Source organism: Merops nubicus, unplaced genomic scaffold, assembly GCF_000691845.1.
Source record: "Merops nubicus isolate BGI_N331 unplaced genomic scaffold, ASM69184v1 scaffold18417, whole genome shotgun sequence".
In the NCBI taxonomy this organism is placed as follows: Eukaryota; Metazoa; Chordata; class Aves; order Coraciiformes; family Meropidae; genus Merops; species Merops nubicus.
The window spans coordinates 6,075-18,861 of NW_008621196.1; the positions used below are offsets into that span (position 1 = coordinate 6,075).

The 12,787-nt window shown below is 49.5% G+C and overlaps 1 protein-coding gene across 1 annotated transcript in view; it reads left to right on the forward strand.

Moving 5' to 3' along the window:
- The window catches only part of LPIN2 (lipin 2), a gene marked incomplete at its 5' end in the record, with an annotated part of 15,977 nt that extends 3,571 nt beyond the window's left edge, over window positions 1–12,406 (forward strand). Inside the window, 15 exons of the mRNA XM_008944389.1 lie at window positions 2,465–2,588; window positions 3,194–3,515; window positions 3,769–3,868; window positions 4,517–4,704; window positions 6,045–6,138; window positions 6,498–6,567; window positions 6,679–6,768; window positions 7,487–7,569; window positions 8,608–8,752; window positions 9,103–9,251; window positions 9,684–9,770; window positions 10,489–10,641; window positions 11,180–11,294; window positions 11,858–11,961; window positions 12,262–12,406. Coding sequence (XP_008942637.1) covers window positions 2,465–2,588; window positions 3,194–3,515; window positions 3,769–3,868; window positions 4,517–4,704; window positions 6,045–6,138; window positions 6,498–6,567; window positions 6,679–6,768; window positions 7,487–7,569; window positions 8,608–8,752; window positions 9,103–9,251; window positions 9,684–9,770; window positions 10,489–10,641; window positions 11,180–11,294; window positions 11,858–11,961; window positions 12,262–12,406 — 1,969 coding nt within the window. The remainder of the gene's footprint in view (window positions 1–2,464; window positions 2,589–3,193; window positions 3,516–3,768; window positions 3,869–4,516; window positions 4,705–6,044; window positions 6,139–6,497; window positions 6,568–6,678; window positions 6,769–7,486; window positions 7,570–8,607; window positions 8,753–9,102; window positions 9,252–9,683; window positions 9,771–10,488; window positions 10,642–11,179; window positions 11,295–11,857; window positions 11,962–12,261) is intronic.
- Between the last annotated feature and the right edge of the window lie 381 nt (window positions 12,407–12,787).

Genomic DNA, 12,787 nt, shown 5'->3' on the forward strand with positions numbered 1-12,787 from the left:
GGGGAGCTGCAGAGCAGAGGCCTCTGCAGAGCTCCTTCCCAGCTCATGGAGCTCAGGCTAACGTAGGCTGGCAGGCTGTGCTGGGGAGATAAGATTTGTGCCTCTCTTGTTTACATATTTAGGGGATAGTCGGCTCTACCAACTTGTTTGTGCATCACTAGGCTCTCTGTAGTTTGGGGTTTTTTAAAGAAGACACTACCTAGAACAGGCTGTAGTGTCATGGAGAAATGGGCAGTTCTCCTCTCCCTCTTAGAGGAGTGCTGGGTGGGGAATTGTCTCTCAGATGAGCCATCTAGGAGAAGAGAAATTTTGAATGAAATTATTTCTCCTAAGCTAGCAAGGAAAGATTGTGTAATGTAGCCATCATCCAGTGACAGAGAAGTGGCAGCTCTTAACAACCTGCTCTTTGGAGACCTGGCAGAGCTGTCTGTATTTTAGCTGAGGCTGGTCCTTTTGCTCCTCAGAACCCTTCAGGGAGCTAAGGGATAGCAGCCCAAGTCTGAGGATGCTTGTGCTGCTCACTGGGATAAAGCCAAAGAGCATAACCATTAACTTTTTGATAGCTGATGCCATGGATGTCCTTCCTGCTTTAACAAGCAATGGTAGCATGAGGAGATCACTGCTACAGCCATGGACCTTTGGGCTGAAGACTTCACCCTGAGAGTAGTAATGGAAAACATACCCCCTGGGGGCAGTGGACCAGGCTTAGGCTCTCAAAGCCCTGAAGTGTTCAGTCCTTTGCAAAGTGCTGCTGGATATTAAGAATTACACTTAGAACAGGTGAATATCTCTGCTTGGCTTCCAGTTCACTCAGGATACAAACAGAACAAATTATTTGGCACGTAGGGAAAATGAGTTTGTATCCCTCATGAAAAGAAACATCCAGGTCTGTTGCTTCATGTCACTACGTGTTACATGTAGTGCTGCTTTCAGTAAGACCTTCTAACAGCACAGGAAATGGCTGTAGAAGTTGTTAAAGGGGAACTGGGGAGAGGGAATCTCTAAACTGTTTCCTTTTTGTATCACTGTGTGATGAAGGCTTGAAGTTAACAGTGTGACCCTAGAATCAGAGGATGGTTTGGATTGGAAGGGACCTTAAGATTGTCTAGGTCCAGCCCCCCTGCCATGGGAGTAACCTCTCACTAGACCAGGTTGCTCAAAGCCCCATCCAGCCTGGTCTTTGACACATCCAGTCATGGAGCATCCACAGCTTCCCTGGGCAACCTGGGCCAGTGTCTAAGCACCTTCACAGTGAAGAACTTCTTCCTAATTTCTAATCTAAACCTACCTTCCAGTTTGAACCCATTACTCCTCATCCTATCACTAAAAGCCCTTGTCAAAAATTCCTCCCCAGCTTTCTTGTAAGCCCCCTTCAGATACTGGAAGACCACAGTAAGGTCTCCTTGGAGCCTTCTCTTCTCCATGCTGGACAACACCAGCTCTCCTGGGCTGTCCTGGTAGGAGAGGGGTGCTGTGGTGATGAATCACCACTGCAGACCTGTTTCAGTGTCCTTCTACCTCGGATTTTGTGGTGTCCCTCAGAGTAACAGGAGGGATTCTTTCTGCCTGGATTCTGATCTGTGTGCTGTGTTCACAGTCTGAATTGTGATCAGTTTTGTCTTTTATGATAGAGCAAAACCCTGACTCCACAAACACCCAGAAAGTTTCTACTATGATACTGCATTAAAAAATCTGCCTGGATCCTGATCTGTGTGCTGTCTGTGTTCACAGTCTGAATTGTGATCAGTTTTGTCTTCTATGATAGAGCAAAACCCTGACTCCACAAACACCCAGAAAGTTTCTACTATGATACTGCATTAAAAAACTAATTCTTGCAGGAATTTTGTAAGGAAAAGAACCAAACCATAAATTAAATACCTGTAAGGGTTACTGTAGAATTTTCAGTGTTAAAGTATTAAATTAAAGTATTGATTCAATATTAAATCGTAGAACAGCCCAGGCTGGAAGGGACCTCAGGGCATCAAGTAGTCCAAGCACATCTGAAGGAAGTTTTCAAGTAGTCTCCCTTCCCTCTCCAGAGCTCCCGTGGTGGAGTTCCAGGAGTTAGGCTGGCAGCACTGTTGCTGCTCAGGTCCTGGCACTGCAAGCTTCAATGCTGCATTTTTGCAGAGCAAAGGAGTTTAAAGGTAATTTCAGTCTTACTTTTAGACAAACTCTTCTAGGTTTGTCTGTTTTGTCTGAAGATGGAGCCTGGGCTGAGGGGAGAGCTGTAGTTGCACAGATAGAGCAGAGCAGGCTGTTTAGGGTGATCACTATGTAAGTCCTTTAATGTGATTTTGGTTTTAACCTAATTTCTCACTGTCTGAAAACCCTGCTGGGCTCCTTGCCACGTTGCCGAATAATTGAAGCTCTGTTGAGCTGTACAAAACTCTACCAACAGTAGCTGCACAACAAATGCATTTTAAACACTGCTTTTTTTTGTTTGTTCTTGTTGATTTGCTAGCCCTTTCTCCGAGACAGTCTGCCCTAAAAGTGATTCAGAATTAGAAGTTAAACCTGCTGAGAGCTTGCTCAGGTCTGAATCTCACATGGAATGGACATGGGGAGGATTCCCAGAATCAACCAAGGTAAATTTATTTGTTGTCTCTAACTTTGTGAACGGAGTGTATCTGAGGGAGGTGGGAATCTGCTGCTGTTCTTCAGAGGAATTCAGCTGAAATAGGGAAGTAGCTCCTCCCCGTGGCAGGCAGAGCAGGGGACGTGTGGAGTTCAGGAGCTGCTCAGCAAAGTCAATCCACAAAACATAGCAGTAAAAATCTGAAATTTTTGAATTTTTACTTAGAAAGTGAAGAAATCAACTTCAGAAATTAATTTCCTTTATTTTGGGCTAAGTTCTAGTTCATTCCAGAGGAAGTGTAGCCCTGATAGAGTAAGTTTGGTATCTAAAAGGACAGCTGGTGACAGAAGCCCTGGGACATGCACACTTCTGCCAAGCTTGGGTCAGGCCAGTGCTGCCTCTGTGCCAGGTTCTTTACTGAGCTTGTAAATGAGTGAGTAGGACACTGCTGTTGCAGGGGACTCTGCTAGCAAGGTGGGACATGTCTTCTGCTGCTAAAACACAGCTCTGCATTCTTACCTGGTTTGTTTGTGACCATGAGTACGAGTTGAACGTTGAGGCCAGAATAAAACCAGTGTGTGAAGTGAAAGGGTTGACTAGAGTTCTCTTTTTCAGATAAGCAAAAAAGAGAAACTGGAACACCCCCGAACAGCTACCATTACCCCATCAGAGAAGACTCATTTTAGGGTCATCCTCAGCTCTGATGAAGTTGAAGATGACGATGATGTGAAAGATGCTGTCTGTACAGTACTGAAACCTGAGCCAAGAACTCATCCTCTGCTTAAGCAGATGGATGTTAAAGATTCTCTCGCTTCTGCCGTCGTAGAGCCGCAAGATCCGTTGCCACTAGATGCTGATCATCATTCCAGGCTGTTGGTGGACCCCTTGCCAGAAACAAAGCCTCCAGCAAAAACCGACTCTCCTTCAAAAAAGAAAGGTATTTCATAAAGCTGTGGATTCTGTCCTTCAGCATGGTCTGCCAAACCTGAGGCCGTAGTGGCCGCAGTGTGAGTGTGCCTTTGCAGATAGTCCTGCTTTTTTCTTATTTAAAGTCTTATCTCACTAAAACGACAGTTAAGCTCTTGGTTTTATAAGTGCTGTGAGTAAGTCTGAATGTTCCACAATCATGTTGTTTTTTTAACGTGTCTGGATATCTTCTTTTGCCTAATCTTAATTGCTAAATTTAACAGGGGTGCACAAGCGGAGCCATCATCAGGGGCCTGACGGTATTTACTTGGAGGACCTAAAGGCCTTGGAACCTGAGGTCGCAGCTCTCTACTTCCCCAAAAGGTAGCTCTGGGTGAAGGTTCTGTGCATCGAGGGTTAGACTATGCTGGCACTGTGTGAGTTATTACACGTGTGATTTAGGTGTTTATGCACCAGCTCTGATAAAAAGAACTGGCCAGCAGGTTTCTGGGCTTTTGTGGAGCAATCGGTGCTGGTACCAGTGTGAAAACCTGTTTCTGATTTGACAAGAGACATGTTGGAAGATCCCGTGGGTGGTCGTTGCCCAGAGTTTCCATCTTGTTTGTTCTGCAAATATGGGAGGGGGGTGTCAGTTTAAACCACACACACCATATTGTTGTTCCTCAGCTTTCTGGTAAAGACTGAGGAGCATGGTGCTGTTCTGCAAAAACAGAATGTAGAGGATCTTTTCCTCATCGAAATCCAATTATGTTGCAGGCAAGAGAAATGTAATTACTTCCCCATTTAGGTGAGTGTTAGGAGAGCTGGAAACTGTCAGCCTGGCAGTGTCAGGGTGGGTCGCAGGGGGTGGGAAGGGTATGGCTGGGTCTGGGGTTTTGTTTGCTTGGTTTCAAATGTATTTGCTGTAAAGTGATGTAGTACTTGAAAGAGCCGTGGCCGCAGGATGGTTTGGGTGTGAGTGCTCCTGCAGTGCCAGTGCAACACTTGTGCTCTGTGCCCTTCTGTGTGCAGTGATCCCGAGGCGGGGTTCCGGCAGTGGCCAGAGTCAGACCCCCTGTCGGGGTCCCAGTCCCCGCAGTCGGTGGGCAGCGCCGCGGCCGACAGCGGCACCGAGTGCCTGTCTGACTCGGCCATGGACCTGCCCGACGTCACCCTCTCCCTCTGCGGGGGCCTCAGCGACAACGGAGAGATCTCCCGAGGTACTGCCGCGGGCAGGGGGGGAGGGACTGCCCCGCGGGAGGGAGGGAGTGCCCCGGGGGAGGGGATGCCCCTGCTCTGCCCCTGCTCTGCCCCTGGGCAGGAGAGGCAGCGGGCAGCAGCTCGCTCCCTGCGCTTCGTGCAGCAGAGCTCAGCTGCAGGCTGGTCGGGGGCACTTTGTGGCTCCAGAAGCTTTCTCTGTCTCCTCTTTTGCTCTACACGTTGCACATCTGACCAGCCACTCTCGTTTCTGGCTGCCATCACTTGCTAGTCTTATATAAATCTTCACAATTCATTCCTTCCAATTGCCTGATGATGTTTTTTCTTCAGTGTTGTTTTGTCTGGTGTTTTTTAAGCAATTAAAAATCCCTTTGACTATTGTATGGGCCTGTCTTTTCTCCTGCTGTGCTTTCCCTGTCCCAAGTGTTTAAGCTTTAGAACGTTACCAGCCAAGTCTTCTCTCAGAATGCTCTGGTTAACTTTAATATTGACACATACATTTCTGAGGGAGCTCCTAAGAGCACTTCACCTTCATGAACGTGTGCTGCAGTGGTTTTGGTATTATTTCTTTAGTGGTCATCTGGGCTCTAATGCATCAAGTGAAATGTAAACACTTATTAAGAAAGGCTCAGAACAGCTCTCCTGGTAACGTGGTGGCAGTATTGGATTTGACTGGAGAAAATGTCTTCCTTGCAGGGGGCCTACAGGAAATGATGAATTTCTGCAAACTTGTGTAGTCAGTAGCTGTGAAATTGCCGTTAGGGATTAAACAGACCTGCAAAGCTGGCACAGCCTTCCCACTCCCCAGTGAGCTGCTGTGTGGGCCCCTCACCTGCCATAACAACTGCTAAAGAAAACTTGCTCTGACAGGCACAGGAACTGAGTTGGTTCCTGCCTCCTCCTGATCCTCCCTCTGCTGATTCCTTAGTTCTCCTTGCTGGGGCCAGCAGCATTCCCTCCAGCTCGGGGGCATTCCCAGCTCCAGGGGCAGATCCCTCTGGCTCAGGGGCATTCCCAGCTCCTGGGCAGGACCCTCTGACTCGGGGGCATTCCCAGCTCCTGGGACAGGTCCCTCTGGCTCAGGGGCATTCCCAGCTCCAGGGGCAGGGACCCTCTGGCTCAGGGGCATTCCCAGCTCCTGGGACAGGTCCCTCTGGCTCAGGGGCATTCCCAGCTCCAGGGGCAGGACCCTCTGGCTCAGGGGCATTCCCAGCTCCTGGGCAGGTCAGGCTGTTACTAGCTCAGCTCTGATGTGACAGGGAGCATTTTCCTAGCTACAAATTAATTTGGCATCTTGGGATTTTATGTTACTCCTTCTAATTAAAATCTGCTTCTGTTGCAGAAAAATTCATGGAACATATTATAACTTATCATGAATTTGCTGAAAACCCTGGACTCATAGAGAATCCAAATTTGGTAATAAGGATTTATAACAGGTAAATTCTCTATATCACGTAATTAGGTCATAGAAGATCTCCTTTTAAATCTGCCCTTTAAATCAAGTGCACTTCTCAGCTCCCATTGCAGTTTGTTGAGTTTGATGGATCTGTTCCTCAGCCCCACAGGGAATGATTTTTGAATTGAAGATTTGCATTAAATTTAGCATGAACTGAAGTGAGATTTTTTTCAGCCATTACCACCAATTGTGTACATGTATTAAAATAACTGCTTGCAGAAAACGTTGATATTAGCAGTTGGCAGGAAATAGGTATTATTGTTGGCAAAAGGGCTGTTTGCATGCTGCCAGACCCAGCCAGGTTTTGTAGTAGCTTACCAGTAACGTGTTTGAAAACAGGTACTATAACTGGGCACTGGCTGCTCCCATGGTCCTGAGCCTGCAGGTCTTCCAGAAGAGTTTGCCTAAGGTAAGACAATACACATAGACTTTTTTGGGAAGGTTTTGTACTTAGCAACACATGGTTATCTCTTTATTTTGTTTTCTTTAATACAAGTTAAAAACGTGCCTCCTTTCTCAGGCTACTGTTGAGTCCTGGGTCAAAGAGAAGATGCCAAAGAAGTCTGGAAGGTGGTGGTTCTGGCGCAAGAGGGAGAGCCTGACCAAGCAGGTAGCTGGGGCTGCTCTGGGCTGGCTTTCTCTTCCCTTGGCTGCTCAAAGATGGGAAAGCTGTAATTTGTGAGGAGTGCCCCAGAACACTGCTCCCACAGCTCCCTGTCCCCCGCTGCCACCTGAGGGTGACTCCCTGTGGCAGCAGCTGCAGCTCCTTCTGCAGTCACTCTCACACACCACGTCCCTGCTTGCTGGGATGAGCTGCTCCAGCCAGCTCCATGGTATCCAGCTGTTGCACAGTGTCCAGGATCCTGTCCTGGGAGGTGTGAGCTGCTGTCAGAGCCACTGCAGTGTGTTTGGGATGGGGTGCACAGACAAGCAGGTGCTGTGCTGCACAGCAGATGTTGGCTGAGGGACACAACGTTTCACACTGCACTAAGCCTTCTAAACCTGAGTGTGTGCCTTAAATTTACTTCAGAGCAGTGAATTTTATAGTTGTAGAGGTTGTCAGCTCTTTTTATGCTAAATTCCTCATGTTAAATTCACGGTTCCCACTCCTGGGATGCAGAGGTGGGTTTCCTGAAAGAACAAAAAGCTTTACTGCAGTATTTCTCCATGAGCATGCCTTTGCTCACCAGTGTACAGAAGGAGCAGAGCTGGGGCTCCGTGTGGTCTGTGTGCTGTCCTGGGGCTGCCTGCCTGGGTGTGAGGGAGCTCCCCTGGGCCAGTGCAAGTGCTTCAGATGTCAGCCTGTTTCTGTGACCGTGTTCCTGCAGATCCCAGAGGCGAAAGAGGGGAAAGCTGAGACACAAAGAGCCAGTGAGCTGCCAGCAGCTGTGAAAGAGCAAGTGAACAGCAGGTGTGTTCCTGTCTGAAGACTATTTTGGGGACCAAATGTGCCTTTTTTTCTTTATATATTTTTTTTTTTTAAATGAAGAATTCAGAAAGGAATTTACTGTGGGAAGAAAGATTTTCCTCTAAGCTACCAAAGAGGAACCAGATGTGCTTAGCCAACGTTTCAGCACAGCAGTGTGGCAGCAGACATTGTAGGGGCTACAAATACACTGCAGTTATTTCCTAAATCTTACTGCATTTGCTCCTGAAATGGTGATGGAACTGGCAGAACAAGGACGTGCATGGTGCCCCTTACCCATGGGCACTGCTCCCCAAAGGGAGAGGAATTGTTTCCAAGGCACTCTTTGCCATTCTTTGTTTTTTGCCTGTAAAATCTTAATATTGTATGGATAACTTAAACCATGTGCAGTTTTTTGTAACATTAAATGAAATAATAAAGTAGTATTAAAGTGCACAAGTTGCCCAAGATTGTGTTAAAAATTAGCAGTATTTAACACAAAACTGTCCCAGTTTAGGTCATTTATTAAGAATATTCATATCCTCCCATGTGTTTACAAAGATACTTGTAAATGTTGGTGTCTTAAAAGTCTAAAAAACTGAATATATTGTGGCTGAGTGCTTCAGGGAAATTAAATATGCCACTTTCAATCTCAAAGTCTCCAGTTGGCAGAAAAATAAGTCAGTGAGTAGTGCTGGAAGGTGAGCTGCTGCCCCAGCTTCCCAGCCCGGGTCTCGGGGAGGGACCTGGCAGCTCACTGAGCACCCTCACCCGGCTCCTCGCCCCGTGCCTGTGCCTGTGCCAGCCCCCCTGCAGCCAGCTAGCCCTGGTGGTGCTCAGTGCTCCACCAGCACCAGCCTGCACTGCTGCCTGGCTGGCTGCTCGGCACCTGCTGCCATGCCTGGGCGGGCACTAGCCTGTGGACTCTGCTGTCGGGCTGGCAGAGGTCCTCGGTGTAAGCTGAAGTGACTCTTGCATAGAAATCTTACACATTGAAGGAGGGTTTTCTGTAGCTCACACTTATTATGGTCCATGTCACGTTAGACCTCCAGAAGATGACTCCTCTAGTGATGAAGCATCGCAGGAGCTGAAGGAATCCCTGAAAATGGATTCTGTCCCAGCAGAGCATCCAGCCCACGGGAGCGTCCCGTCGTACAAGAAGTCACTTAGACTGTCCTCGGACCAAATAGTAAGTGCCTGCCTGGACATGGGCTGCTTCACCTCTCCACTGCTGGCTCCTGCAGTTTGGATGCCGTGGGTCCTGAGCAGCCTGAGGATGCACAGTTTAACTGCTGTGCAGCTGGTTCTGCTGCTCTCTGAGCGTGGGACCTGCCTCGGGGAGGGGATGGAGGAGAGGGTCCATCAGTGCTGCAGCAGGGGCAGAGGCCAGGGGAGCCGTGGGGAGCCTGGGGGCTGCAGCCCTGGCTCTGCAGGGTGCCCACACCCGGCTGCTGGGAGCCCTCTCTGCAGCCCCTGGCATCCCAAAAATGCCACGGGGAGGGCACCTTCTGTTTCCAATTGCTGTGATTCATTCTAAAGGCAAAGCTGAAGCTCAGAGACGGCCCCAACGACGTGGTGTTCAGTATCACCACCCAGTACCAGGGGACTTGCCGTTGTGCAGGGACCATCTATCTCTGGAACTGGAATGACAAAATCATCATCTCGGACATCGACGGCACCATAACCAAGTGAGTGGCACTGGGGCTCCTCCCTTTGCTTATTGGCTTTTAATCTCTCTTTATTGCTCCAATCCTGCTTTTCAAAAGGAGACAAAGAAACTTAAGACCGTTAAAGAACGTTCATAAGAGTCATGAAAAAATCCCATGGCTTTGATTTCAGTTTGTGCTTGCCTTTACAGCAAACTGGAAATGGCTTCTGAGGGAAAGCTGCAGAGGGATAGCACTGGCCACGTGCCTGTCACACTTCTCCAGGTTTAACAGCCACTTGTGCTGTGTGGCTCCACTAATTGCTCTGCCTGGAGTAATTACTGCTCTTTTGAAATCATCAGGACATTCTGCAGAGATACTTCCACAATAGTCATTATCAGTTTTGTATATTGATTAGTGGCTCTCTACAAAACTCATACACTGAGTATCGGCCACCTCTGGCTTTGCTTTTAGGTCTGATGCTTTGGGACACATCCTGCCTCAGTTTGGCAAGGACTGGACTCATCAGGGCATTGCAAAGCTTTACCATTCCATAAATGAGTGAGTATGTAACCTGTGAAGCAATTAGGGGTTTCTGTAATTTGGGAATTAGAGGGCAGGTCATAATAAAAGAGGGGTTTGGAATGATTTCCCAAATTGAATCAGGTCTCTGAGAACAGCCATCAGCACTCAAGCCTTTTGTGCCTGCAGTAACTGTGCACAAATCTGTGCAGCAGATTCACCTACAAAGTCTGCAGGAAAAATCTGTGGGCTTGATGAATGCTCCTTGCTACCCACCCTTCACTCTGTGCTGCAAATTCTGCCAACAACCTGAAAAAATCCAACAACCAAGGCCAGAGGTCTGGCATCCAACATTCTGTGATGCAGATAACACAAGTAATTGCCACTGTCCTCCTGCTGGGCTGCAAGAACCTGGGGCAAGGCACTGTGGTGGTGCTGTAAACCCATCAGAGGCAGGGGCAAGGCACTGTGGTGGTGCTGTAAACCCATCAGAGGCAGGGGCAAGGCACTGTGGTGGTGCTGTAAAGCCATCAGAGGCAGGGGCAAGGCACTGTGGCTGCTGTTTAAGCCCCACCTAGTCCATCTCGTTGTGTGGTGTGGGTATTGCCCCCCCTGCCCTGCAGGTCCTGTGCAGCCCCCCCCTGCTGTGCCCGCGGCGCCCTGACGGCCGGTGCCACGCTGGTGCCCGTGGGCAGAGCTGCTGCAGGGTCCTGGGCTGCAGGGGAGCCCGTGGGCTCAGCTGGCACCTCTCTTGCAGGAACGGGTACAAGTTCCTGTACTGCTCGGCCCGTGCCATCGGGATGGCGGCGATGACCAGAGGGTACCTGCACTGGGTGAACGACAAAGGGACCATCCTCCCCAGGGGCCCCCTCATGCTGTCCCCCAGCAGCTTGTTCTCTGCCTTGCACAGGTGAGCACGGGGACCCTGTGCCCGCCCCCCACCCCAGAGAAGGGAGCAGGTTGAAGAGGTTTGGGTGCTGAGCGTGGCAGCTGTGCTCAAACCTTCACCCCGGGCTGGATTTTGTCTTTCAAGGCCTTAGTGCAGTGCTCACAGGAGGGCGGGGAGGGGAGCAGGAACCTTCCCCAAAAAGGGTTGTTGAGCCCTGTGCCAGGCTGCCCAGGGCAGTGGTGGAGTCCCCACCCCTGGGGGGGTTCCCAAGCCGTGGAGATGTGGGGTGAGGGACACGGGGCAGTGGGGACCTGGCAGGGATGGGGGGTGGTTGGTTGGAGTTGATGACCTTAAATGGTCCCTTCCAACCAAAACAGTTCTGTGATTCCATCTGCACTTGGTGGGGTCTTGTGACCAGGTGGCCATCTGCAGTAAGAGCAGCTCACAAACCACATTCCCAGCTGGGAATTCTATCCCATACATACCAGATCAGTGGGGGGAGCAGGATGCCCTCGATTGAGTCATCGTTTAGGATTTGACTGTTGACATTTTATTTTAGGGAAGTAATAGAAAAGAAGCCTGAAAAGTTCAAAATTGAGTGTTTGAATGATATCAAGAATTTGTTTGCTCCCAGCAAACAGCCTTTCTATGCTGCTTTTGGAAACAGGCCCAACGTAAGTCTGCCCCTTCTCCTTCAGGGGTTAAAACGCTGAAGTGCTTGGGAAGGGAAGAATTGGGCTTTTCTTTCCTGTGTATTTGCATCTGAATATGGCAAAGGGACACTGGTGCCTTTGAGGGGTTGGTGGGGGAACCCCCCGGGCAGATCCCTTGGTGACAGCTGCCAGAAGGCTTGTTCTGGTCACAGAGGGGTGTGTAGGGGTTGTATGAAATCCCTGCTGCCTGTTGGTGTTCTTGGTCAGTCGGACAGCTTCCCACCCTGCGGTGTGCACCCCGGGCCCCTGGCCCCTCACAGGCACACGGGGGGGGGCACAGGTCCTGTGGTGCCAGGCTGGGAACAGGAATTGGGTGTTCCAAGGCAGGGGATGTTCTGATAGGGTGCATGTATACTGCTGGGGCTTTGGGGGGTTTTTGGCTGTTGTTTAGGGGCCCTGTTCTTTTAAGGGGCAGTTCTCCTGTGCCCCTTTTGGATGAGCTTTTCTCATTCCTCCCAGAAGCTGTCTGTTCTGTCCCCTTGCACAGGGGTGTTGAAGCGTGTGCTGTCTGGTGCTCGTTGCAGGACGTGTACGCCTACATGCAGGTGGGAGTTCCAGACTGCAGGATATTTACTGTCAACCCAAAGGGGGAGCTGATCCAGGAGCGGACTAAGGGGAACAAATCCTCGTAAGGCCATTTCTGTTATTTCAGCTAAAGAAAGCATTTAGGAAGGAGGTGACAGCATCATGGCATCTCCTGTTACATATGATACATGACAATCTTCTTTGCCAGGGACATAGAGCTTTGGATATGGGGCTGAAACGTCTCGAAAAGTAAACAGGCACAATAAAATTGAAAACCCCTTCTGCAGCAGTGGTGCCTCCTTTGGCTGTAGCTCTCCAGTCTAGACTTCTCAAGCTCCTTTTTGGCTGCAGGGGAGCAGCGACTGGACTGTTACGTACCGGTCTCTCTTCTCTTCTGGTGCAGGTATTACAGACTGAGTGAGCTGGTGGAACACGTGTTCCCACTGCTGAATAAAGAACAGAGTTCTGCATTCCCGTGCCCAGAGTTCAGCTCCTTCTGCTACTGGAGAGAGCCTCTTCCTGACCTTAACATGGACGACCTGGCCTGAAAGGCGCCTCACGGCCACCTCCTCAACTGCAGTTTAAATGTGAAGAACTTTCTTTAAAGAGATGCTAATTTATATACTGGTACCGTAAGTCTTACTGAAGAAATCACTTTAACTCCGTTGGTCTAAAACAAAGAAAATGCAAAGCTACTGTCTGTTTTTCGTGTGTGGGGTTTGTCTGCCTGTCCCTGTCGCTTGTCTTCCCAGGCCTGCTGGAGCGAGGGCTTTGCACCCCCACCCACACAGGCCTGGCCGGAGACACAGACCCCTTGGGTTCTCTTAGTCTGAAGTGTGTATTTTCTAAAACGAAGCCAAAAAGCATATGGAAACTGCCAAATAGAATGTCAGACCTGCTCACGGCAAACCTGGCCTCGTGTGCAGAGG